The sequence below is a fragment of the Xenopus laevis genome, chromosome 1S (genome assembly GCF_017654675.1).
Source record: "Xenopus laevis strain J_2021 chromosome 1S, Xenopus_laevis_v10.1, whole genome shotgun sequence".
NCBI classification, from domain to species: Eukaryota; Metazoa; Chordata; class Amphibia; order Anura; family Pipidae; genus Xenopus; species Xenopus laevis.
This window is the reverse complement of record NC_054372.1, coordinates 139,410,010-139,437,235: the sequence shown is the minus strand read 5'-3', so window position 1 is coordinate 139,437,235 and position 27,226 is coordinate 139,410,010. Positions and strand designations below refer to the sequence as shown.

At 38.4% G+C, this 27,226-nt stretch overlaps 2 protein-coding genes across 4 annotated transcripts; one reads left to right on the top strand and one right to left on the bottom strand.

The window, feature by feature from the left end:
* Window positions 1-1,379: 1,379 nt before the first annotated feature.
* Window positions 1,380-9,773, top strand: dgcr6.S (DiGeorge syndrome critical region gene 6 S homeolog). Of its 3 annotated transcripts, XM_041575903.1 has the most exons (6): window positions 1,521-1,666; window positions 1,797-1,866; window positions 3,588-3,748; window positions 4,840-4,940; window positions 7,342-7,447; window positions 8,737-9,773. In XM_041575903.1, the coding sequence occupies exons 2-6, from the start codon at window positions 1,847-1,849 to the stop codon at window positions 8,856-8,858; spliced, it is 510 nt and encodes a 169-aa protein (XP_041431837.1). In that variant the 5' UTR covers window positions 1,521-1,666; window positions 1,797-1,846; the 3' UTR covers window positions 8,859-9,773.
* Window positions 9,774-20,523: 10,750 nt separating this feature from the next.
* Window positions 20,524-22,695, bottom strand: LOC121399057 (serine/threonine-protein kinase N2-like). Its single transcript, XM_041578869.1, has 5 exons — window positions 22,491-22,695; window positions 22,253-22,395; window positions 21,476-21,583; window positions 20,898-20,978; window positions 20,524-20,706 (listed from the first exon to the last, which is right to left on the bottom strand). Exons 1-5 carry the CDS (start codon window positions 22,540-22,542, stop codon window positions 20,524-20,526), a joined length of 567 nt encoding a protein of 188 aa, XP_041434803.1. The 5' UTR covers window positions 22,543-22,695.
* Between the last annotated feature and the right edge of the window lie 4,531 nt (window positions 22,696-27,226).

The following is a 27,226-nucleotide window of genomic DNA, read 5'->3' as shown; positions in this document are numbered from 1 at the left end:
AATCATTTTAAAAATTTGGATTATTTGGATAAAATGGAATCTATGGGAGACAGCCATTCCGTAATTCGGAGCTTTCTGGATATCGGGTTTCCGAATAAGGGATCCTATAATAGGAAAAAACGGCAAGAATATAGGAAGGCCGGTATTTTTTCCAGAAAAGGTGGCAACCCTAAGCATCGAACAGACGGCAACTAGGGTTGCCACCTGGCCGGTATTTTACTGGCATGGCCAGTAAAAATTATGGTTGATCTCAATGTTATTAATAGGAAAAAATAAAAAATATATAGGAAGGCTGGTATTGTTTTCCGGAAAAGGTGGGAACTCTAGCGGCAACTAGGGTTGCCACCTTTTCTGGAAAAAAATACCGGCCTTCCTATATATTTATTTTTTTCCCTATTAATAACATTGGGATCAACCTTAATTTTTACCGGCCAGGTAGGGTTGCCACCTGGCCGGTATTTTACCGGCCTGGCTGGTAAAAAGGATGGCTGATCCCAATGTTATGAATAGGGAAAAAAGATAAATTTATAGGAAGGCGGTATATTTTTCCCCTACGGCCAGGGCCGGTAACACATACCTCCCAACTGTCCCTTTTTTGGAGGGACAGTCCCTCTTTTGACAGCTCAACCCGCAGTCCCTCATTTGTACTGGAAAGTCCCTCTTTTCTCTGCACTGAACAGCCAGAAAAAGAAACAAAGTTTCACACTTAATTGGCTTTTAGCAGAGAGCCCAGAACAGCTAACAGGTGCAAATAAGATACTTTGTAACAATTTTGAAACACAAAAACACAGTTTAGATAAGGAGAAATATTTTCAAACTTTCATAACCTGCCAAATTTTGTAAAACAAACATGGTAATTAGGGGGTGTGGCCACAGAAAGGGTTGTGGTCAAAAAATTTGCTGCGCTACGTGCGGAAAAAAGATTTTTGTCCCTCTTTTTACTTCCAAAATGTTGGGAGGTATGGTAACATACCGGCCGGGTGGCAACCAACACATTGAATCCATTCTTAATTCACATCTACAGTTTCTAATTTTCCTGCAGTGGCACATTAAAGCCAACATTTTGTATTTTTTTCTGTATTTTACTAACAATTTTAAAACAGTAAAAAATACAAAATGTAGCACAGCATCTTTGGCATCCTTGTTTAATAAGGCACGCATTTTATTGTTTTGTAACTCATGTCAGTATATTAGCTTTCAGTGCTGAACTAAATTGACATTAAAAATTAATTTTTTAAGAGGCGAAAGGAGGAAAGTATTTGCGTTTCACGTAACACCTCCCATTGCATTTTGCGTTCCAGCAGTAGCCTCACTTTTTTTCTAGGTCCCGATTTCAGTTTCCGGTTTGAGCCTACTCTTTATTGGCACGGTGCCTTAATTATTAGGAAGAATAAACCAACTTGGCTGATTACATTCTTTAAAGGTGCTGCCCGTACCCGTGCTTTGCCATATAACAGATTTAAAGTATGAATATTTTTCGATTTCCGTGCCCTTATTAAAAATGGTGTGTTATCGTCAAATCACGTGACGAAGGGGGAAGCGCTCAGTCGAACAAAATGGCGGGGTACTTGGGGATGTATGAGGAGACCCGTGACATAACGCAGCAGCAGGAAAGACACTATTATCTTCTGTCAGAGCTGCAGAGCCTGGTGAAAGATCTCCCCAGGTAATAAGCCGCGGACATGTTTCCATCTTGCTCTTGGGGGGAACTCTTTGTTTCTATATGCTTTGCTTTGGTTATGTGCACAAGTCTACCCGCTCCTCTTAAGCTTTTTGTCTAAATTGTATCGTTTCAGGGACGTAAGTGTAGAAAATCTGCTTTGCTCAGAAAATGTGAAGCAACTCCATGTTCCTGATCCTAACTAGGTTGCTAATCACTTTATTACAGCAGACTCAGTAACCAAGAAAGCCAAACATACTGTTCAATAAAAATAATAATCAGAATGCATTTTGAACATGAGGTCTGTTTTTATTTTACCCATGTTGAAAAAAAGTAGCCTTGGTTTCTTTAATAGGTTTCATGACTTTATCTTAAACCCCCCAGTCATTGTTATTGCTTAATTGATACCCCAAGCTGGTGCGACTGTTATTATAAAACTGCACTTTTCTGTAGAGGCTGATCCGCAGTGTTCTTACTCTTCAGTCTTCTTTTCTCCAGGCAGGAGCATAATCAGTAGACTGAAAAAATAAACAAACATATTTTTGCCGTTAAAGGAACAGTAGTATTACCAAAAATGTAAAGTGTATCAAAGGAAATAAAATATAATCTACTGTTGGTCTGCACTGGTAAAACTGGCATGTTGCTTCAAAAAGACGTGAATGGCTGCCCCCACCATACACTACACAGCTGCTTGTTTATATAAATCTTTCTGAAGCAAACACTCCTCTTTTGAAAGTGCATGCTAACCGTATATTAAATGTTAATTACTTTAAAACACACTTTAATTTTTTTGGTGTTACTATTCCTTTAATGGAGAATGAAACCCCCGGGTGCAAAACCCCTCCCCCTCCCCTGTGTTGCCCCCCCTCCCTCCTGCCCCCTGGGCAAATGCCCCTAACTTGTTACTCACCCCTCTGCGCAGGGCCATCTTCTCCCACGCGCGTCTTCTTCCTGCTTTGACCGGCGTCTTCTGGCGCATGCGCAGTAGGAACAGTTACCGGTACAGATCTACTGCGCATGCGCCGAATGTCGCAAAGTTTTCCAATTTCACCTCGTGACATTCGGCGCATGTGCAGTAGATCCGTACCGGTAGCTGTTCCTACTGCGCATGCGCCAGAAGATGCCGGGCAAAGCAGGAAGAAGACGCGTGTGGGAGAAGATGGTGACTGTGAACTCCGTGGACAGGACCTGCGTAGATGGGTGAGTAACAAGTTAGGGGCATTTGCTCAGGGGGACAGGTAGACCAGGAGGGAGGGGGGGGCAACACAGGGGAGGGGGGAGGGATTTTGCGCCCAGGGGGTTTCCTTCTCCTTTAAGCTTTCACCCTACTGCCCAAACTGGAACAAAAAGAAAAAGACAGAGGAAAATGGTGACAATGGACTTCTACAGAAATGCACTAGGCCGGTGCAGTTTTTAGTCAATACAAGCACCAGGCCAGAGTATCGGGTAAGCAATTATAAGCACTGGGAGTGCCTGACATTTTGGTACCCATCCGTGCTTATGCTTTAAGTTCTCCTGAAATGAACTGCAATAATTGTTAATCATCCTATATTCATGTATTACCCTTTTCAAGGCTTTTTTTATTTATTTAGTGATTTCTGGCTTGGTAGACAGCAAGAAAAAGGCTTGAAATTGCTTATTATATCAGTAATTACTTGGAGTCACCAGTGGAGCCATGGGTCAGGCAGTAGCTACTTTGCAACACAACATGCAACTTGGCCTGGGAGCACACCTCACGTGTCTAGACTGTGCTGTTGAAATCCGTTGTGACCAATTCTTAGTTTTTTCACTGCCAATCTGGAAATAATACTGATTGCAAAAATGCTCGGAATCTTGTCATGTTCCATTGCCCTGAAAGCTCATAAAATATGCGTCAGTGTGTATTCTTATAGTGCCTGTATAATCAGAATGTCTTATCTCTCCATAGCGCCTGCCATCAGCGAATGTCTCACACTATACTAAGTGATTTGGCATTAGCTCTTATTGATGGAACTGTTTTTGAAATAGTACAAGGCTTGCTGGAAATTCAACATCTAACAGAGAAAAATCTGTACAATCAACGATTAAAGCTACATGCAGAACATAGAGGTAATATCAGACATTTTGAAAAATGAATCCAAAAATGTCAAAGAGCAGTGCTCTCACAATAGTGCCAATCCTGTTGTTCATGATGAGATTCACTGCTGAGGAAACCCCATTTGTATTTGCTTATGCCAGGTATGGAACCTGTTATCCAGAATGCTAGGGACCTGGGGTTTTCCCTGATAAGAGATTTTTTTAGTGATTTGGATCTCCATATTTAGGTCTGCTAAAAAAAAAACATGAAAACGATAAATAAATCCAATAGTATTGTTTTGCCCCCAGTAAGGATTAATTGTATCTTAAGTTGGCCATACACAGACAGATACAAATGAGCTGATCTGTCAGTATGGGCACCTTTAAGGTCAAACTATCAGGTCACAGTGATGGGGATACAGACCATCAGAATTTCAAACCTGCCTGATTGACATCTGGCCAAGATATCGGTCAGGTAGTCCAGATGGAGGGTCACATACATAGGCCAATAAGCTGCTAACTAGGCCCATCTCCAGCTTTTATTGGCCTGTGTATGACCACCTTTATTAGAATGAAAAACAGGATACTGTTTTATCAAAACAGATAAAAAGTAATTAATTTTTAATAATTATTATTTGATTAAAATGGAGTATATGGCAGATGGCCTTCCCGTAATTTGGAGCTTTCTGGATAACACGGTTTTTGGATAACAGCTCCCATACCTGTATAAAGTTTTTTCTTTCCAGCAATAAAACAGAACAGATACATTTGATTGAATGTGTGCTCAGAGAAATGGCAGCAGCCCCTCAATATTAATAGTGGAACAGGATTTTTATAAAGTAGCATGGTTTTGTGGATTTATTCTTGGTCACGATGATCTGTTTCCATTAAGGCTATGGACGCACATACGTTTAACCATGCTTTGGTTTTTAAAAAAGCTGGCCGCTGCGTAAATACGCTAGCGGAAGCGCCATAGCCTTAACTTGAAACCGATACGCAGCAGTGGCTTTTTTAAAAACTGCAGCACGGTTAAACGTATGCTTGTTCATAGCCTAATGGTTACTGTTATTGATTGTCAGGAAGCATTTCTTTTAATCAACATTTTCTCTTTAATGTTTTGAAAGCCTTAAAACAAGATCTTCTACGCAAGCATAGAGAAGCTCAGCAGTCCTGTAAAACCCACAATTTTTCAGTACTCAAAGCTACCCAGCAAAAAGAGCTAGAGGTGAGACATTCAGTTTTTCTGTCACTCTCTCTTGCAAAAGACATTGGATCCCAAGTACAATTCTGCTCTTTGGCTAGTGCCTCTGTATTAGATCATTAAGGTATTATTTGTATTACAATGGGATAAACCCAGAAGATATGTTTTACTTGAAAGGATGCTCTTGGGTGTGTAAAGTTATTCCATATAAAAATAACTATGTATTGCCAACATATGCTTATTTAAAGGAAAATTTAATTTCTGACTATCTTTTGATTCTTAAATAATTTACCTTCCTGACTTTTTGTATATTCAAATAATGTTTTTTGTTGAATTAGTACTTTTTTTGCTTCTGCTTCTCACTCACCTTGCTGAACACAAGTACTAACTTAGAGTGACCATGAGATACTGGGAAATTAACTGAGTCCGCAGAGGTGGGAAGCTTTGTGTATATACAGTTAGGCCCATAAATCTTTGGACACAGACAACTTTTTTTCTAATTTTGGTTCTGTACATTACCACAATGAATTTTAAATGAAACAACTCGGATGCAGTTGAACTGCAGACTTTCAGCTTTAATTCATTGAGTTGAACAAAAAGATTGCATAAAAATGTGATAAACTAAAGCCTTTTTTTTAACACAATCACTTCAGGTGCTCAAAAGCAATTGGACAAATTAAGAAACTGAAAATAAAATGTTCATTTCTATTACTTGGTTGAAAACCCGTTGCTGGCAATGACAGCCTGAAGTCTGGAGTAACAATTGCAAGCTTTCGGAACACACAGGCCCCTTTGTCAGGTATTTTGCCTGACGAAGGAGCCTGTGTGCTCCGAAAGCTTGCAATTGTTACTTATTCAGTTAGCCAATAAAAGGTATCACCAAACTGTACATTTTCTGCATTTTTTCAATGGCTAACACGGTACAACATCTTAAAACTATGACATTGCTTCCTACAGCCAAGTGTATTATCTACAAGGACTCCAAGGTCCTTTTCCATTATGGACTTGCCTAGTGAAGTCCCATTAAGGCTATAAGTTCCATTCGTATTTTCATATCCCAGGTGCTTGACTTTACATTTATTGCCATTGAATCTCATCGGCCACTTAAACAGAACAAAATTTTAAATGTGATCCCTTAACAAGCCTTCCAATAGTTTGCCCATCACAGACGTCAAACTTACTGGTCTTTAATTGCCAGTCTGAAATCGTAATCACTTTTTAAATATAGGAATTTCATCAGCTTTTCTCCAGTCCATAGGTACCATACCAGATGAAAGAGAGTCTAAGAAAATCCGTAATAGAGGCTGTTCTAAAACTGAACTAAGCTCTCTAGTACCTGAGGATGTATTCCATCTGGCCCTGGCACCTGGTTCACGTTCATTTTTAGGAAAGCTTTATGAACCTTATCCTGAGTCAGCCACTGACTAGTTTGAGCTGAGCAGTGCAACTGTACAGCTGCAGTGCAGCTGTACATGATAATAATCCTACTATATATATATATATATATATATATATATATATATATATATATATATATATATATATATATATATATATATATAGTTATTCAGAGTTGAAATAAGACTGCTATATGTAATTGTGCTTACTTTACCATTATGTATAATTTCTTAGTTTGTTGTACTTTAAGGGGCCAATTCACTAAGGGTCGAATATCGAGGGTTAATTAACCCTCGATATTCAACTAGGAACTAAAATCCTTCGACTTCGAATATCGAAGTCGAAGGATTTAGCGCAGATAGTACGATCGAAGGATTATTCCTTCGATCTAACGATTAAATACTTCGAATCGAACGATTCGAAGGATTTAAATCCAACGATCGAAGGAATATCCTTCGATCAAAAAAAGTTAGCCAAGCCTATGGGGACCTGCCAACATTGACTTCGGTAGCTTTTAGATGCCGAACTAGGGGGTCGAAGTTTTTTTTTTTAAAGAGACAGTACTTCGACTATCGAATAGTCGAACGATTTTTACTTTGAATCCTTCGATTCGAAGTCGTAGTCGAAGGTCGAAGTAGCCCAAAAAAAACTTCGAAATTCAAAGTTTTTTTTACTTCGAATCCTTCACTCGAAGCTAGTGAATCGGCCCCTAAATGTTTTTTCAAACCTGTGATTCAGCTAAGTGTGGAATACAACATAAATACATTCCATTTTTTACAGAAGCTCAGGTCATTTGGCTTGATTGACTTATTACAACATACGAGACATGTATGTGTATGTTCCATGGTCTTTCAGGCTTATCCATATGGATATACATAATAGTACAGCCTTCAAGCTGAGGGAAAACTCTGTGACCAGATCGGCTTGTTCTGTTTTTATAATGCATGAATGTATTTTTCTAGGAGCAATGAAATATTTTTTTTTATATAATGCTGTGATGCAGTAGCTAATAATTCTGCTTTTTCAGTCTCTTGAGCAGCGCATAAAAGAGGAGCAACGGATGATGGATGAGAAAATTGTTCTGGAATTAGATCAGAAAGTGATAGATCAGCAAAGCACCCTGGAAAAAGCAGGTGTTTCCAGCTTCTATATCACAAAAAATCCCCAGGTATTTCATATCCCTGTAAAAAAACTTTGTCCTTGGCTAGAACTTCCATGCCATCAATGAGCTATGTAACAAAGCAACAGCAAAATAATCTCAGTGCTGTATAATAAATTACAAAGCAACTGTGGTTAGCTTCATAGATTGTAAACTCTTCAGTGCAAGGACTGCGTAACTAAAACTCCTGGAACTTGCTTTTATATTCTAACTGTTTCATGTATAATAACTGGACCCCATTTGTGTTTACACCTTGTAAAACACTCACAGAATTGTGTTGTTACTGTATATAAATAAACATACAGTTGTCCTTGAAAGTTGGTGAACCCTTAAAAAAAATTCTATATTTTAATATAAATAAATGTGACCTAAAACATCATCTGATTTAAAAGTAGATGAAGAAAATCTAGTTAAACAAATAAAACCAAAATTATATTTGGTCATGTATTTATTGAAAAAAATGATTAATCATATAATTGGCAGGTGTTTTGACAGGGATCCAGCAAAGCCAGGTCACACATACAACACATTTGTGGATTGTTGATGCCCATAAAGCTGGAAAAGGTTACAAGACTGTCTAAATTTTTGGGACCAACAATCAACAGTCAGTCAGATTGTGTACAAATGGAGGTAATTCAAGACCGTTGTTACCCTAGAAGTGGTTGACCATCAAAGATAACTCCAACTGTAAGGCATCTAATAGTCAGAGAGGTTGCAAAGGAACCCAGGGTAATTTCTAAACAACTGAAGGCTTGTCTCTCATTGGTGAATTTTGATGTTCATGAGTCCAGCACCAGGAGAATAGTGAATAGCATTGGTGTCATGGCAGGATAGCAAGGAGAAAGCCATTGATCTCCCCAAAAAATATTGTTCACTGTCTATGGTTTGCTAAAGATCATGTGGACAAACCAGAAGGATACTGGAAGAATGTTTTGTGGACAGATGAAGCCAAAATAGAATTTTTGCCTTAAACGAGGAACATTAGATTTGGAGAAATGCACAACCAAATATAATACTATTTAACTAGGGGGTTCTTCATCTACTTTTAGGACTTGTTTGAAAATTAGATGATGTTTTAGGTCATATTTATATAAAATATAGAACATTTTAAAGGGTTCATAACCTTCCACTTTTTACAGAATATACCAGAAATCATGGAGTGACTTTTAAGGCACTTCATTAGTAATCACAGTATATTTGCCGGGTGAAGAACTGAGGCTGCTGCAGTTTCTAACATTCTTTTTCTTTTTTCTTTTCTCCTAGGAACTGATGCTCCAAATGAATATACTGGAGCTAATCCAGAAGCTGCAACAAAAGGAATCCCTTTCAAGCAAAATGTTCCCTTAAGTTTGACTGAACAGGAACTGCACTTTTTTCTTTCTTAAAACAACTGAAGGGCTGTGATGCTGATGTAACGTTTTTTGTTGTGTCAGACAGTCTGGTTTCTCGTATAGGTTTAAACTAGGGATGCACCAAATCCAGGATTCTGCCATTTTCAGCAGGATTGGGCCGAATCAAAGTGCCTGTCTGAACTGAATCTGAATCCAAAAAATCCTGTGACTTTTCGTCACATAAACAAAGCGAGTTCAAAAATGTCTTTACCACGTGCTGCATGTGCGATTCACTTTCCTCCTTTTTCTCCTAATTTACATACATAAATTACGGTTTGGATTGGGTTCGGGATTCGGACGATTCTTATCACAAAGGGTTCGGGATTCGGTGCATCCTTAGTGTTAAAGTTTCATTTGCACATTTGTATATAAAGAATAGCAGCATTACTGGTCAAATATATATATATATGTTCAAAGGACAAAGTTCTACTTTTTCAGGAAAAGTGTGTTTGTCAGGCATGTGTTCCTAAGGTTTGTTTTATTTTCTGTCTCAAGGGGCAAGTAGGAGAACGGAATGATTTTGTCTCTCGCTGTTTTTTCCCCTTTGTACACTGATAAAAAAACAAGTCTTTTCATCAGCCTTTTTGGATTGTGTTGAATTGTATATTGTGATATATCGGGAATGTATATTTTGTTTGTCATTATTAAAGGTTTGTTTCAATGTGATTTATTTTCGCTTATGCAACACAAGAAAATGGTCTGTAAAAGTAAAGACAAATGAAATACCTGTTTTGTGAAAACTGATTTAAAGGCATATGAAGATGACATGTGAGTAGTTTATCCCTAAGAGGAAAGAGGTGTTACAGCTTTGTGTATATGTGTCATCTCTGTCACAAGTTTACTAGAATAAAACATGCTTACTTATTCCTAAACAAATTTACAATTAAAATTAACAATCTTTAAACGTTATAGTTGTGTTATTTGTACTTGTAATTATTTATACTTTATCGCAAAAAAAATTGCAGTCTTGTCTTGCAGAATGGCAGCAATATAAATGAGATATTAATGCTAGCTGATGCAGGCACATTTGCTGTGTTACAAATAAATACATATAAACTCAGAGGTAAGTCATTACAAAAGGGGGTATTTATGTGACTTAAGCATCCCTTAACTGCAGAATATTCATTAAGGGGGTTATTTATTAAAGTCTGAATGCTAAAAACTAGGTGGAAAAAAAAAAACTTGACTTTTTCACGATTTATTATACCCCAAGGATGGAAAAAGTCAGAATCCGAAAATCTGGCATCTCAGACCTGTGGAGTTTGTATATAAGTCAGAGAGAAGTTCCAAAGATATCTTCATTTGCGATGGGTTTCATTTGCGATGGGTTTGCAATAATCCGAAAATGTGGTTTTTGGGCAAAAATCCGTAAAAATCTTAGTTTTTGACAGGAAAATTCATAGTATTCAAATTTTTCACAAGTTTTTCAAGTTTTTTTTCCCCGCACAGGAAATTCTTGTGAAAATGTATTGATAAATAATGGGAAATAAACATGTGTGGATTTGGCCAGAGAAGATTTCAGAAAAGAACTAGATATTTTTGGATTTTTAAAAATAACCCATTTAGTATTGGTTTTCACCATGAAATATAAGTAAGTCACTAGTTAAAGTTCAGTTGTGCACTGCTTGTGTAGCTGGAGACTGAAGACAGAATGTTGTCCCTAGCCTAAATAAACAGCTAAATTCTTCACCACAACACAAAGTATTCTGTATATGTATCTGGTTAAGGCTGTCTGAGTGCACTTTTCTCATGACTGCTGAGTTAAGCGGAGCTGTACACGTTATCCATTACTTTATAGGCAAGTGATTGTAGCTCAGTGTCCGATAAAGATTCAAAGCAAACAATAAACACTTGGATTTATTGGCCACTTGTTTTAAAAGCTAACATTTCAGTGGTTGATTTGGGCTAGTACAGGGTTCATACAAGACTAGGGGAGATTGTGGATGCACACCTAAGGCCAATTTCAAAAAGTTTAAAGCCCTGTCTAAATGATTCAAGTAAATATGCAAGTGCATGTAATTTTGAAACAGGGTTTTTTTGTTACAAAGTTATGATCATAATATTGATAAGCCACCATACCACGTCAAGGTAAAACCTTTTGATTGTACAGCACTGGTGCTCTATCAACTGTAAGATGAATTTGACCTTTAAACATGTGCTGAGCTTTACAAGATGTATCCAGTATAAAAGAAGGCATGTACACAGTTTATAAAATGGATATAGAATCGCTGTCTAAGAACAATGGTATGAGGGAATCTGGGTTGGTCCATCACATTTTTAGTACTCTAGGAGGCAGTTTAGGAGTTTTTTGGTGTTCTGCTATTAAAAAATCATGGCAGACGGGGACCCAAAGTCACCATTAGTTTTTTATATTAAAGAATATTCCAATAATACAGTATGTACTTTGATCAACTATTTATAGGTGTGTGTGTGTATATATGAGTGTAAATGAACAGCTGACCGTCAATGGTTTTATTGCTAATATTTCAGTATAACTGCTGTTTATTTATCCTGGATTCGGTGTTGCTACTTTGTTATATATTTATTGATCACAGGCAAAGGGCTGGTGTTCCTGCACCCTTGTGCCAGGTTTGCAAAATGAAAAGACGACTCATGCTAGATCGAGGCGGAGGCGGCAGAATCTACAGTGTTTTTCATATTGACATTTCCATTTTTTACTCATTAACCTAGCACCACATTGCTTGCTGTATGTCTGCAAAATTCTGGTCTGGGAGATACTTACAGAAAGCATTTCTGGAGCAGTTGGCATAATCCCGAAAAACAATCTGACTCTGACTGCTCCCCTCCAGTGGAGAATAATGTTGGTCAAAACTGTCGTCGACTAAACACCTATCAAGATACTATTTGGGATTAATACTAATCAGTTACTCTGGAGATACTTGGAGTACTACAAAGGAACAGGGCTGTGTTGGATTCTATAGAATGCAGAATTTCTGTTGTCCAACCTATAACCATTGTTCTGCTGCTGTGCTGCCACTAATAAGAAACATGTAGTGAGCATAGATGCAAGACTCTGACTCATTAATGAATAGTGGGCTAAAAGTCTCATTTATATATTTGCTAGAGCTGGCAGACATGCAAGAGCACGATGGCTCATTTTTGTGTGTTTTGTCTGCATTGTAAGGTGTTCACTGAGCAGACTGCCCATATATCTGTACTGTATTTCTATTCTGCACTACACGTTTTAATAACAACTTAACCAAATAAATAATTTATATCCAAACAGGTGACCGGTGGGGTTATCCAAGGGCACATAGTATTGAACTGCTGACCTTGAGTTTCCAGATAAGGAGTTTTTCAAATAATTTAGATTACTATACACACACAAACAAAATATAATTATTTGCTTAAAATGCACTATGGGAAATGGCCTTACTGTAATTCAGAGATTCTGGATATTGGGTTTGCATCCCATATTTCTACCAAAATAAATGCATGTGCATGCTCCATATGAATATAAACTATTCAACATACAGGTACAAGATGCATTATCATAAACCTGTTATCCAGAAAGCCCCGAATTAAGGGAAGATCATTTTCCATAGACTCCATTTTAATGAAATAATACACAATTTTAAAAATGTCCCTTTTCTCTATAATAATAAAACAGTACAGGTCCCTTGTACTTGAACCCTACTAAGATATAATTAATCCTTACTTCTATAAATATATAAATATTGTGTATTAGCGCTGGATTCAATCACCCAGGGTTATAGCACCCACTTTTATAATAGTTCAGAGACCAAAGGGATCCTCACAAAGTGCAAAAATAGACATAAAATTGACACCATTCATAAAATGTATTGCTCTCATACAAGCTCCTGCTCAGCCTTTTCTCGTACAGGGCACAAGCAGGCCCAGTGACTCAAGGGATAACCAATTAAAGCCTTTTGATTCTTTGCTTTTTGTGGCCAATTAGACCTTGGGGTGATAATAGCCTCAGATATCAGCCCCATAACACTGAAAACAAGTGCAGATTATTTAATATTTATTATTAAAACTCAAAATAGAATTTGTGTTATATAGACATTATGCTTCAAAGATGGTAGCCGCAAACATTTGCCTAACTAATGACATTTATTACCAGAATGCTCGGCGACCTGGGGCTTTCCAGATAACGGATCTTTCCATAATTTGGAACTTCAGTCTACTAGAAAAATCATGTAAACATTAAATTGAACGAATATTGGAGCTTTAGAAGTTTCCTGTGAAATATGATCAAACTTTTAATTCTGAACTCTTTTCTCTCCAGATATTAATGCTGCCATAGCAATAACAGTACATTTGAAAACTAAGAATGTTTCTGCAGAAGGGTAAGACTTAAATACTGGCAGTACATTTTGTCTATTTATTAGAAATACAATAGATGCAATTTTTTTCTGTTGTGAAGCAAATTTTGAGCTCTCGGCATCTGGGGACATCTAAGGTCATAAGGATTTGAACGGATCTTTTAATTTTACACTTATTTATATTAATCTTTGGACCTACCACAATGAACTGTTTGGAATTTTTACCTCTTGGATCCCCAAGGGCTAGGCCCTTACAATGTACCATTGGGGATTCCCAGTGTTTTATATCACTTGTCTTGGATTACAAAGGTGTGGGGGAAGGGGATGTTACCTAATTACCACTAAATAGGGGGTGGAGTTTAATTGTAATGTAATTGAGAAATACTGTTGTTATCAATTATGAAAGAGCTCAGCTTGAAACATGTCGTGACACAATAAAGCATTTGAGTTTTGCAGCAAAGTTCTGCCTATTGGACCTATTATTAACCACAATTTCTACTGTCGATTAAATAAACCCAATAGGCAGGTTTTGCTTCTACTAAGAATTAAAACTCAGTTTTCTCGATAATTGGTTTCGATATAACGGATCCCATACCTGTATATATTATATTCTCACTATAGCATGGAATAGGAGGTGTCAGACTTCCCCAAAATGTTGCATATCTGCATCCCTTGAATAATAAGCCATGTATAAGCTTTTGTTCCTGAGACTTCTTCTTATGTAACGATTAGGTAACTATCCACCATGCGTTTCCCCATTTCCATATTTGATAAAGGATAACTTAACCCCCAGTAATACAAACCACTACCCTACACAGTCCCCCATCCCTCCTTCCCCACATAGATGATTACTCCTAAAAGTGCCCCTAATCCATTACTCACGTTTAGCTTTGTCCATCCAACTCCAGTGAACATACTTTCAGCTACACTGTGCCTCAATCACTTCAGAGATATGCACTCTGTTGTAAACCTGTTGAAAGCAGTGACTGCAGCCAGGCATATTGCAAGAATCCATTTCTGTACCTGCATCCCATATTGTTGAAGAACCAGCCATCCAAGCAATGCATTCTTGTTAACTGAGCTTTTCAATTAATTGTAAAGTTAACACCTAGGATGATATTTTTCGATGCATCTGAAGATGAAGAAGAAAATCAAGACATTGTGAAGCAGGTGTTGTATGAAATTGGAATTGAAATCTCAGGACAGGTACGAGTTGATTTGGTGTTACTGTTGTAGCTCTCACGGGTCTTATAGAAGAAGGCTGCACCATGTTCTGCTACTGTCAGTTCCACATACTACACTTATTCCTGTTGTGCTGTTGAATTACACCCTTTAATGGATTTATAAATCAGAAGGGACAAATAATGTGCTGCTGGTGTTGCAAGTATATCAGCTGGAGAGGTTTTGTTGCCAACAGGGAATATTGCTAGTCTGGGTGAGACCAAATTAATTTGATGGAAGGGGAATTAATTCAAGCAGAGTGCACCAACCACAGAGCCTAAAACATGTTTCATGCAGAAAATGAGCTGATCAGGGAATTGAGCCACAAGCACAGATTGATCAATCAGGTCTGCTTCTGACCAAACTACATGATCCTTTCTGTACGTCTGTCCTCCCCTAGTGATTTAGCCCATGAACTTCTAGTGCAACTCCACCAAAGTTGATAAGCTAAACAGAAAAAGCCAGAACTGCTGATGCCAAGGTGCAGATCAGTGCAATACCAGTGTAATAAGACCTCAGGTGTCAAGTTTCTGGATACTAGAGCATTTGTGTCCCATGGATGATTATGTATGTGGTGCACAAATGTTCTAGTATCCAGAAAACTGACCCATGTGGTCATTGGAAAATTTAGAAACTACAGTAATTACAGTACAGTAATAATGGAAAGTTTTCCTGTGTTGATTTGGTGAGATTTGAACCCTGTGGCTTTGGGCAGGCAACTAGATTTTCAAGGGAGAACAGCCTCTTTCTCTTTGCTTTTTAAAGAAGAAATAAAGCCTAAAATGAATAACAGTAAATAATGTATTTTATATAGTGAAACCACTAGCAGGGAGGTCCTGCAGCAGCCCTGTAACAGTACTGATCTAGGCCTTGTCCACAGAAGGTCACCATCTTGCATCTTGTTAGGCTATCTTTGGAGTTTCACTGCACATGCTCAGTAGGTTCTGGGCAGCTGTACTTAATTTCTTCAGAAATAATCAAGCAGAAAATGAGGCTCTTATCTTATAGAAGCTGGTGTTACAGGGCTGATTATGTCATTCGGATGTAGACTACACTGATTTTTAAGCTGCCATGCAATGCGAATCTGAATGAATTTGTAATTAGCTTTGTATCATGACTATTTAAAGAAATTCAAGGGATGTGTATTCCAAATCATATATGTTTATTGGGTTCTCCTTGATTCTTACAGATGGCTAAAGCCCCATCCACAGCCAAGAGTCTGCCAACTGCATCTGCCTCCAAATCCACAGGCATCTCAGATGAAGAGACTGAGAGACAGCTGAAGGCACTGGGCATAAATTAACTGTTCTTATTATCAGGCTTTTCCCTTTGCTTCCCATTGCGCCGAGGGAATCTGGGTGACACTACCTACGGAACTGGACAGTATTTGCTTTCTAGAAGAGCAGTATATTTTTTAAGAAAAAGATTGATAGCAGCACTGCAGTTTCTGTTCACTAATGGACTCTTCCAGGGACACGTATAATAATAACTGTAAATAGAGCCATCATTAACTGTGTAAGTACAAAATCCCCTGTATTTCTCACAGGTAACATGAATGGCTTCTTTCCATGGAACATTTTTGCAACATTTTCTCCTCTAGGCATGTACATTTTTATTTCAACCAATGAAAATCATTATATTAAAGGCATGGCAATTATGTTACTTCTTTAACATTGGGTGTGTAGCTTTGCTGTGCACAGATCATTGGGATGTCCAGACAATACTGTGGCACAGGGAGGTATTGGCTGCATTCTCCCTATAGGTGGAAATGGGAATGTTCAGTGTATACAGTAAGGCTATGCATGCCTACATGGGTGTTTCTCAGCTTCTGTATAAATATTCAGGATACGATGTGTTCCTAGATGGGGGCATGGCTGTGCACCTTGACTATATATATATATATATATATATATATATATATATATATATATATATATATATATATATATATATATATATATATATGTATATATATATATATATATATATGTATATGTATATATATATATATATATATATATATATATATATATATATATATATATATATATATATATATATATATATATATAGACAATGGGAAACACTAGTACTAATACCCAAAATGGGTACCTTTAGCTCTGCACTTATATTTTTCAGCTGTACTACATGAGGAAATAGAGGTTTAATTCTGATAATAAATAGTGCTAAAATAGTACAGTATGTGCATGATAGCTTGAATCATTTTACTTGCTGTTGGGAAGCTTTTACTTGAGAAAATGCATAAAATCATTCAATCATTCAATGTCCTGCCAGAACAAAACTGGAGACACTTTGTACAGGAACCTTTTGTCTATCGTTTTAAACTACCCACTGTTGCTCATATTTTTCCTGCTAAAAAAGCCATGTAAACATGTCAGTTAATTGGGGATCCTGGGCAACGGTGGGTAATTTACATGTTGCCTTTATGATTAATTCACTAACCTGTTGTTCTGCAGTAACAACATGTTAAATAAGATACTAGAATGCACAGAAGATTTATTAGGGTATATGAAATCATGGTCTTTCCCAGGAACCATCAGATTGTGCTTGTAGTTACCCTTCCTGAGCAGCTGCCCAATCACAGCCCTGCTCCCCGTGGTGCAATTCTAACTACTGTGTATCTGACCCAGTGTCGGACTGGGACACCAGGGGCCCATCCAAAAACCTTTGACTAGGGGCCCACTATAAGTAGTATTATTATTCCTCTCCTTACTCAACCTCTATTCTCCTAGTCTCTTCTCTTTACATAATCTATTATTCCATCTATTTAGCCTCTTTGTTCTCATAGAAATAGGGAATGGCCATTAAATAGGACTCGTGTCTAGCAGCATAAGGGCCCACTGACACCTTGGCCCACCGGGACTTTTCCTGGTGTCCCTGTGGGCCAGTCCAACACTGATCTGACTTATTCAATCTGCTTTTACTAGTGGTGTCCAGACTTTTGGTTGTTTTTCTTGATGCCTTTTTTAAATAATTTTTTTTGACCATGTCAATGTGGGAGGTGGAGAGGTTTATAGCTGCATTTGCTTTGTGCTGTGAACCTCTAATTGTGTGACTCTGTACAATAAAGCCTTCCCATAACCATTCCTCACTCACACGTTTATTCACTGCGTGGGTAATGCAGCTCTAGGTATAACACTGCCAGGGTGTGTGTAGATCAACACCTCTATATAGGGAAGCCCTCTGTTCCCTGCAGTTTAAGCAGCTGTGCAATGTGACTCCTGCTGGGAACAGCCTTATGTACAGAAAGATGGTAGGGCAGAGTGATATTGAAATACACTCATGTAGCCAGTTACAGTATATTGGATAAGCAGTTATAGGCACAGCTCCAAATATACCAAATATCTCTCTCCAAATATCTGCTGTTTAAGTGTAAACTGTCCAGACACAAGCCATTAAAGGGGTTGTTCACCTGTAAATTAACTTTTAGTATAATATAGTGAGTGATATTCTGAGACAATTGGTTTTCATTTACTATTATTTGAAGGTGTCCATATTACCCTAGCAACATGAATTCATTTGAATAGGACACTGAAAAGGAATATGAAAGGCCTAAAGAGAAATATGAATAATAATGCAGCAATAACAGAATTTTTTTCAGATATGCTCCGTGACCCTCATTTGAAAGCTGGTAAGTCAGAAAAAATTAAGACCAATTGAAAAGATGTTTAGCATTAGTCATTCAATGCCATAATAAATGTTAACTGACAAGTGAACCACCCCTTTAAAAGCAACCAACTCAGTCCCTCCAGACTCAAGCAGCCAACTCAAACTCCAGGGCCCACTATTCACCTCACCACATTAATATCTGGTCAATAAAATCTAACAGGGACATTGTACAATCTGAATGGGATCAGCCCACTTTGGCCCAGCACACAGGTGATTGACCTTGTCAAATGAGCAGATAAAAAAAAAGTTCCACCACTTTTGATAATGTGCCTTTAAAAACCACCAAAATGGTGACACAATAAATGTTATTGAGAAAAAAGTGAATGAATAAAAAAAGATGAAGCTGGCTGAAAGCAAATGACACCCACTGTCTATGTGAAAAATAGGAACCAACTACTGCAAGAATAAAAAAATATATATATTTGCAAATGCTACTGCATGGTTACGTTTTTTTTCGCCAAATTTAAAACACAGGAGAAAAGAAAAAAGTAACAGTCGTGTGTCAGCTGAACCTTCCTGCATGTCCTTTGTAGTCATTTGAGATTTGCCCTTCTATCCAGTATATGAGCAGCTCTCTTTGCTTTTTTGTGCAGACACCAAGGATTGCAACGAGTGCTACTGTCAGAGCAGAGGCGCAGTATCACTGATACAGACCAGCATGCAAAGTGTTTAACAAATACATATTTCAATTGCTCATTAGAAAGGACCCTAATGCCCAACCCAACATTCATAAGGTCTTCCTATTGGTATATCCCCTGGCAATCTTAGAAGTAAGTGGGGATGTACCAGATCTATAATTTGATTGGTCTGAGTACTGTACTTAAACAGAATACTAATATTGTTTGTTAATAGAAGCTCATTCAGTTGTTCAGTGCTTTAAAGTTACTTAATTTTACAGGTTCAGCCAAACCCAAATCCTATGAAAAAGAAAAAAACCAAACCAAGTCCTGGATACAAGGATTTCCCAATAACCAAGATCCCTTAAACTCTTGTGGCCTCCAATCCCTACTTTGACACTTGCATTTCCTCTGAACCGTAGCAACATCAAGGCCTGCAAATCTATTGGCATCTCTTCTGCCCCTGTGTTCCTGTTGTTTGGAGCTTGGCAGACACTTTGTACTGGTTTTGATGTCTACTGTGCATTGTCAAACATCCCTAATAAATACACCAATAATTTATTTTTTTAAAACACTTTATTTGTCATTATTCATAAAATTAACATTACATGCACAGTATGGAGTCTCTTAGTATTACAGTATGTTAGTAACACCTGCCGGTGCTTGGCAGGAATGGCAGCAGCTTCTTTCTTGACCGGTTCCAAATAGAGCTTTTTCCTATAGAGACCACATTATTTCTCGCTGAACTGGTTTTCTTCGCTCCGTCTCACATCTGCAAAAAGAGCAAGTAAACGCATGAGTTGATCGAATAAAAAGTGTTGTTTTATATTCTAGGTGATTTTGTTATATACATATTCTATCTGTTAAAGGGATATCATTGTCATACATTATGTGCTGCTGTTTTTTGGGCAGGAAAAAAAACAGTTGAAGGATTAAATATACTTTTCATACCTCATCGTGGGTGAAAGATTGAATCCATCTTCAATTACTTCTTCTTGACATCTTCCAAGGTGCATCTTGATATCTTCTTCTTGACATCTTCCAAACTGCAGCCTCCCCAGAAAGTAAATAAAACAAATGTGAGGGAGGGCCTATTGGAAATTGTGGGTATAGAATTAAATTGTTTCTTACCTTGGTGGCAGATTTTACTTGATTGTTTATTTTGAATTAACCTGCAAAATCTAGAAGTTTATATTATTAACCTTGCTGAGATGGGAGACCTGATATTTCCATTATATGGCTGGCACTTCTCAGATTGATATGGACTGGCCCACCACCTTCCCCGTCCATTCCGTCCTTTTAAAGGAGAAGGAAATTCCCTGGCCGCAAAAACCCTCCCCTGTGTTGCCCCCCTCCCTCCTCCCCCCTGGCCTACCTGTCCTGCCGGGCAAATGCCCCTAACTTGTTACTCACCCCTCTGTGCAGGTCCTGTCCACGGAGTTCACAGGCGCCATCTTCTCCCAAGCGGTCTTCTTCCTGCTTTGGCGCATGCGCAGTAGGAGCATTTACGGCACGGATATACTGCGCATGCGCCAAAAGTCACAAAGTTTTCGTGACATTCGGCGCATGCGCAGTAGATCCGTACCGGTAAATGCTCCTACTGCGCATGCGCCAGAAGATGCTGATTAATCGAGGAAGAAGATCGCTTGGGAGAAGATGGAGTCTGTGAGCTCCGTGGACAGGACCTGCGCAGAGAGGTGAGTAACAAGTTAGGGGCATTTGCCCTTGGGGACAGGTAAGCCAGGGTGGAGGAGGAGGGAACACAGGGGAGGGGGGGGGATTTTTGCGCCCAGGGGGTTTCCTTCTCCTTTAATTTGATGTTTATTCAGGTGTAAAATCAAATTCTCTGAATGCCTCTTGATGCTCCGATGGTATCTCTACAGATGGAAGTGTCAATGCTGGAGCTCGGCATTCAGGTTGCCTAAGGCTCTCCAAATTTCCTTGGTTGGCTGGCACAAATGGAGGCCTTACTCTTCTGTTTTCAAGTTTTTTCCAGTCCATATCCTGAAAGAAAGGTCATATTATGCAATGAGTATCTATTCCAAAAACTTCTAGAATTGGTGGAACAATTGATTATAATGAATATAGAGGATGCAGAAATTTATATAAAACAATGCAACATTGAGGATTTATTAGTACGGTAATCATTAGCATATTTCTGTCTGTAATTCAAGATAAGTACAAAAGAAACTTACCCTAAAGAAGGGGTGCGCTTTAACCATGTCAGCACCAGTTTCACCAGATCCCAGGCGAAATTCTGGATCCTTCTCTAAGAGCTGCAAAAACACAAATATTAAAAAATTAGACACACAAATCATTTTTATAACTTATGATTAATGTAGTTAATGCTGGTGTCTGTCTTATATTCTAAAATGAAATGACTTACTTAACGTTTAAGAAAAGAATAAGTGATCCATCCAGTTAATACTAGTAGTCTTACAGAGTCCTGTAGACTTATAGAGCAAGTAGCCCACTGGTTGGGCAGAAAAAAGAGACTACATAAGGCTTTAGTATGAAGCTCAGATTTTTACACCCATTAGCTGCTTCTCTTCTACCAGCCCAAGTTCTGTATACAGGGGGTGAGCAGTTATTATAACCCCCCACCTTCTCAAGCAGGTATTCATTGTTTCACATCTTGACCATTGGGACAACATGGGCTTAACAACAAAATACACATTTTAAGATGGTTACTACATAAACATAATGTAACCCCTTATGTATAATAACCCACTAAAGCACATTCCTGATTACTGATGTGTTGGGGACAACTTACTTCATTTATTAATTCACAAACATCCTCTGATAGATGTTCTGGTAACTCTAACTCATCATAGAGGATGCTCTCTGCTAGCTCAAACGGATCTTCGTTGTCGAATGGTAACTGCAATAGAAAACAATTATTTATTTAGTAAACACATTTTCTGAGATACATATCACAATGTCAAATTAGGTGCTAACATCAATGCTATAGTATTCATTCTGAGAGTATGAGAAGTTATGCTTAAAGGAGTTGTTCACCATTGAGTTAACTTAAGTATGATGTAGAGAGTGATAATCTGAGACACTTTGCAATTGGTTTTCATTTTCTATTATTTATAGTTTTTTTTAGTTATTTAGTTTGATATTCAGCAATCTGTTGCTAGGGTCCAAATTAACCTAGTGGCCATGCGCTGATTTGAATAAGAGACTGGAATATGAATAGGAGAGGCCCTGCATGAATGGATGAGTAATAAAAAGCAGCAATAACAATAAATGTGAAGCCTTTCAGAGCATTTGTTTATTTTAGTGACCCCCATTTGAAAGCTGGAAAGATTTAGAAGAAGGAAAATAATGAAAAAACTATAAAAATGTAATAATAAAGACCAATTGAAAAGTTGCTTAGAACGGACCATTCTATAACATACTAAAAGTTAACTGAAAGGTGAACCACCGCTTTAAGGTAACTAAACCAGTTTTTCACCATGAGCATTTCTATGTAGGCTGGATAAATAAGACTATGACAATGAGCAGGATTTCTGAGTGTAGGTGATGACATAGGAATTGTATTTACCTCATACATGAGCATAGCATATATGGCGATTCCAAGGGCCCACCAGTCAACCGCCATGCCATATTCTATATTCATATAGATCTCGGGGGCCATGTAAGTCTTTGTTCCACACTTGGTCTTTGTGCGATCGTCGTATCCAAATCCTAAAACATGGGGACAAAAACACTGTAAGGAAACTGCGGATCTTGAAAGCTGATTTTATACCAGTAAAACCAAATGCATGGTTTTTAAAACTTACTGTTTTTGCTGAGGCCGAAATCCACGATCTTCACAAATCCATCCCGGTCCATCAGCAAATTCTCAAGCTTAAGGTCTCTGAATTAAAATAAATTGTGCATAACAGTTTAGTACATTTTATATTGTCTTGATACATATAAAATCCTTATTTAATATAAAAACAGCAAGGGATATGGAGTAACCCACTGTGCATTATACAACTATCCTTGAATGACATTCCCATACTACCAATCGCTTTATAAATATATATTTAATTATATTTTTCACCTCAGTTAACTCTAGCAGGAACATTTTGCTGCCATTTAAATGATACCTATACTTCGAATACTACAAATAAAGAGGACTGTTCTTAGTAATGTTACCAGCTCCTTCTGGAAATAAGAATCATTTTACTGCTATTAATGCTTACCTATGAACAATGCCAAGATGGTGTAATGTCTCCAGGCCAAGCACTACACATGCAGAATAAAACCTGAATAGAAAAAACAATAACAATTCAATTAACATTTTATATGGATATAGAAACTGACCCAAAAAATTCCACAATCCCATAATCCAGTTCGGATTCCCTGTGAACACTTCCTTATTCCCATTCTACTTACATAGCCTCATGTTCTTCTAGTTCTCCACATGTGACAAACTCAAACATGTCACCTCCAGGCAGATATTCCATGACATAAAAGAGGTGACTGTCTGTCTGGAATGTTCCGTATAAAGAAACCAGATAGGGGTGTTCAGAACAACTGATGGTCTGCAGGATTTCCTTCTCTTTGAAGACACTGTGGGGTAAAACATCAAATTATCATTATCTGAGACTCATACTAAAAGCAGCCAAAAGCAATAGAAAGTGGGTTTAGACTGACATGGAAATAGAAAAGAGAGAGATGGGCACTATTAATCTGTCCTGTTTCACTGACCTTTCCAAATCCTTCTGTTTTACTATCTGCTTCTTCTTCAGGGCCTTTATAGCGCACACTTCTCTGGTCTCCTTGTGCTCGGCCAGGAACACCTGCAGTAAGACAGAAAGTTTAATTACTCTGGATAAATTAGTAGGAGCTGAAAGCTAATTAAGGAATGAGTAGCTCACCTTTCCAAAACTGCCTTGTCCCAACACTTCTCCCAGGTTGTAATTTGTAAGGGAAAGCTTGATAGGGCTAAAATACAATAGAATGAAATTGTTAAAATGGGTTTTGCTCATACAAGATTTATTTTTAACATACAAACAACTTAGAATTCTTATCTAAAACAACACAATATGCCTCAAACGAGATACCTGTATGATGCTCCTCCTGCGCCCTGTCCATCATATATATCTGAGCCAGTGTCAGGATTCTGAAGCTGCAAACAAAGAAGCATTGTGTATCATTATGCAGAATGAAAATCGCAACAGCTCTATATGTGCATCATTTCTGCTTAGCAAATACAAAACCTGAAGCAAAGAAATTCTAATCCAATCATCTAATGGTGCTCATTAGCTTTTCTATCATTTAAGAAAGCTCACAAGCAGTACCAGTGAGGGGTGCTAGAATCAAATGAGTTGCATGCTAAATATAAATGGTGACATGCATACAGTAGGGATAAGGTGCCTTCTGTGGGGCAATACGTTTTTATGGTGTGGGTGTGTTCATTTAAATATACCATGTTTGTGCTTTTAGTATAAATGCTAATTTGTGATTATTATCCTGATCTACACAAAGAGAATCATATCATTAAAATGAACTTACATCTAATGGAAGACTAAAAGAGATAGAATTAGCTTCATCCTCTGTGTCCTCCTCTGGCTCAGCGTCGGTCTGCTCCTGAGTGTGTCCGATGTTACTGGACATGCCAGCATCACTTTCAGGAGCCTCTGCATCTGCAGTAAATGAAAAGCAATGAATGTCCATATAATCCTCATAAACATATTAGGAGTAAGAGTACTGTATCTGCTACATGCTATATGACTGCTGCTCACATTCTCCCCATTTATGGAAACCCTAAGGCTGATGGCTCAGGTGGCACTTTTCAGCCCTGGGCACTTTCTTAGATTTCAATGGGAAATGCCTGAAAGTACCAGTACTGAAATTGCCAGAAAGAAAAAACCAGGGATCAACAATAAAAAAGATATAGGGATTAACGATATGTTTTCTAGACTGTGTATATAGTCTGCCGGATCTGTGTAAGAAAATAAAGATAATGAACTCTATCACTGATTTCAATAAGTCAGAGGGCTACTTACTCAATAAAGTTGACATCTGGGGTGGTTCATACACATTTGCAGCAACACAAATGTTCACCAGTGCCTCAGAAATGTCCATGACTACAGGGATTTCCACCGTTGCATCCTGCAGAGATAAAACATATTCAGAAGTGAGCATTAAGCATGAAGTCACCTCAGCACTCCTGCTGTGTAACCCTCTTTAGGACTTAGGGCTCTTACAGACGAGCGTTTTTACCTGCGCTCCCCTGCGTTCCGTTTTTCTGCGTTCAGCCGCAGGGGAGCGCAGGAATAGACGCATTACATTTTTTCCGATGGGGCTGTACTCACACAGGCGTTCGGCGCCTACACGCGCCTGTGAGAGTACAGCCCCATTGGAAAAAATGTAATTCGTCTATTCCTGCGCTCCCCTGCGGCTGAACGCAGAAAAACGGAACGCAGAGGAGCGCAGGTAAAACGCTCGTTTGTAAGAGCCCTTAAAGTCATAAATGGGCTTTATTTTTGTAACGGGAATACACCTGTGCATTGCACAACCACACAGTGTACTTACAAATGAAAGCCAAATGAAGGTGGTGGGGCTGGCACTATCCCTGTTGTCATCTTCTGCTTCTTCGGAGCTCTCAGGCTCGTGAAGAGGAATGGCTCCTTCGGTTTTATGGGAATCATCAGGGTCCTCTTCACTCTCAGCAGGATGTGGAGATTCTGCAAAAATGTCAGTTTTAAAAATGGTGTCATTATTATATATCAGTGGGTGCATTATCAGAGCTAACATTACATGCCCAGCTATGCAGCTTCTACTTACGGCAGGCATGTCCAAAGTCAGGCCTGGGGGCCAATTGTGGCCCATTTTCAAATTTAAACTGGCCCTCAGCCTCCTTTATGAAATTGGTAATAATTAACATAGTTTAACTCTAAACAAGTTTAAATTTAAAAAAGGAATCGCATAGCCAGTGCAGTATTATTTGGGCACATACATACTGGCCACATACTGGCATGTAGTGGACACATACTGGCATGTAGTGATGCGCTGCTCTCGCATACTTCTTTAGGGCTGAAGGTGTCCATAGACGTACTGACGTGCCAGTACAGTAAACTAAAGAAGTATGCAAGAGCGGCGCGTCACTATTTGTCTACTACTAACACCTTCAGCACACAGGCAGCAGTATAGACCAAGTGGCAGATCATTTCACTAATGTGCACAAATATTACGGCTACACGATTCCTTGTTTAAATGAGTTAAATTATGTTAATGGTAAAAAGGATATCAAGGGTTCTGGTTGTCCGCTTCCTCTGGTGGTATATACAGATGCAGCCAGCCTGGTTTGTACGTTTGGCGCGCTGTAACTAAGCTGGATAGGCGCGCTATTCGCGCTGAATGAAGATCCTCGCGCTGCCTTGACGAAGCAGAAAGATTTCCACTTCGCTTTCTTAAACTGCAATTCTTTAAACAGACACCAGGTGGCGCATGGAACACTTACGTCATAGGAAAGAACGTATTGCAGAGAGAGATCCTTCTGGTGTGCAAACTTCTAATAACTAGCATTGAGCTCTATTGTAGCCTAATGGTTAATCCCACTTTTTAAAGGGCAACTAAACCCAATATCTGACATCCCACATTTTAAAGGGCAACTAAGCCCAATATACAAGATCACACTTTTTAAAGGGGAACTAAGCCCAATATATGAAATCCCACTTTTTAAAGGGCAACTAAGCCCAATATACGCGATCACACTTTTTAAAGGGCAACTAAGCCCAATATATAACATCCCACTTTTTAAAGGGCAACTAAACCCAATATATGAAATCCCACTTTTTAAAGGGCAACTAAACCCAATATCTGACATCCCACATTTTAAAGGGCAACTAAGCCCAATATACGAAATCACAATTTTTTTAGGGGAACTAAGCCCAATATCTGACATCCCACTTTTTAAAGGGCAACTAAGCCCAATATATGAAATCCCACTTTTTAAAGGGCAACTAAGCCCAATATATGACATTCCACTTTTGCTCTTTCAAGTAGTACTTAAATGTCACCAAAATCACCAAATTTAGGAAAGGCTTGTGACTTGGTGCTTTGGAGTACAAAGACATGCATTCCTGTGTCTAGGAGTTTGGTACTAATTATATCTAAGCAGTACTGACCATTAAATGCCCTCAGCTCATTTGCATTTAAAAAGCACAATGGTTTGTTTATATTACAGTGTTTACATATGTAGGACTTTTGTTGGGGGAAGGTCTGTTAAAGGAGAAGAAAATTCCATGTCCAGACTGTGATTTAATATAGGCCCTGAAATTTTAAGTAAACAGAGGCCCAAACAGCCCCCCAGCAGTACACTAAATAGTGAGTGTCTATGGCAGGAGTGCCCAGGACGTCAATCGCAGTCTACCAGTCGATCCCCGTCCTGTTCCCGGTAGGCCGCAACCTGCTATTAGTTTCAATGGCGTGTTAAAATATGCAACATTTACATACCTCCCAACATTTTGGAAGTAAAAAGAGGGACAAAAAAAAATTTCCCGCAGGTAGCGCAGCAATTTTT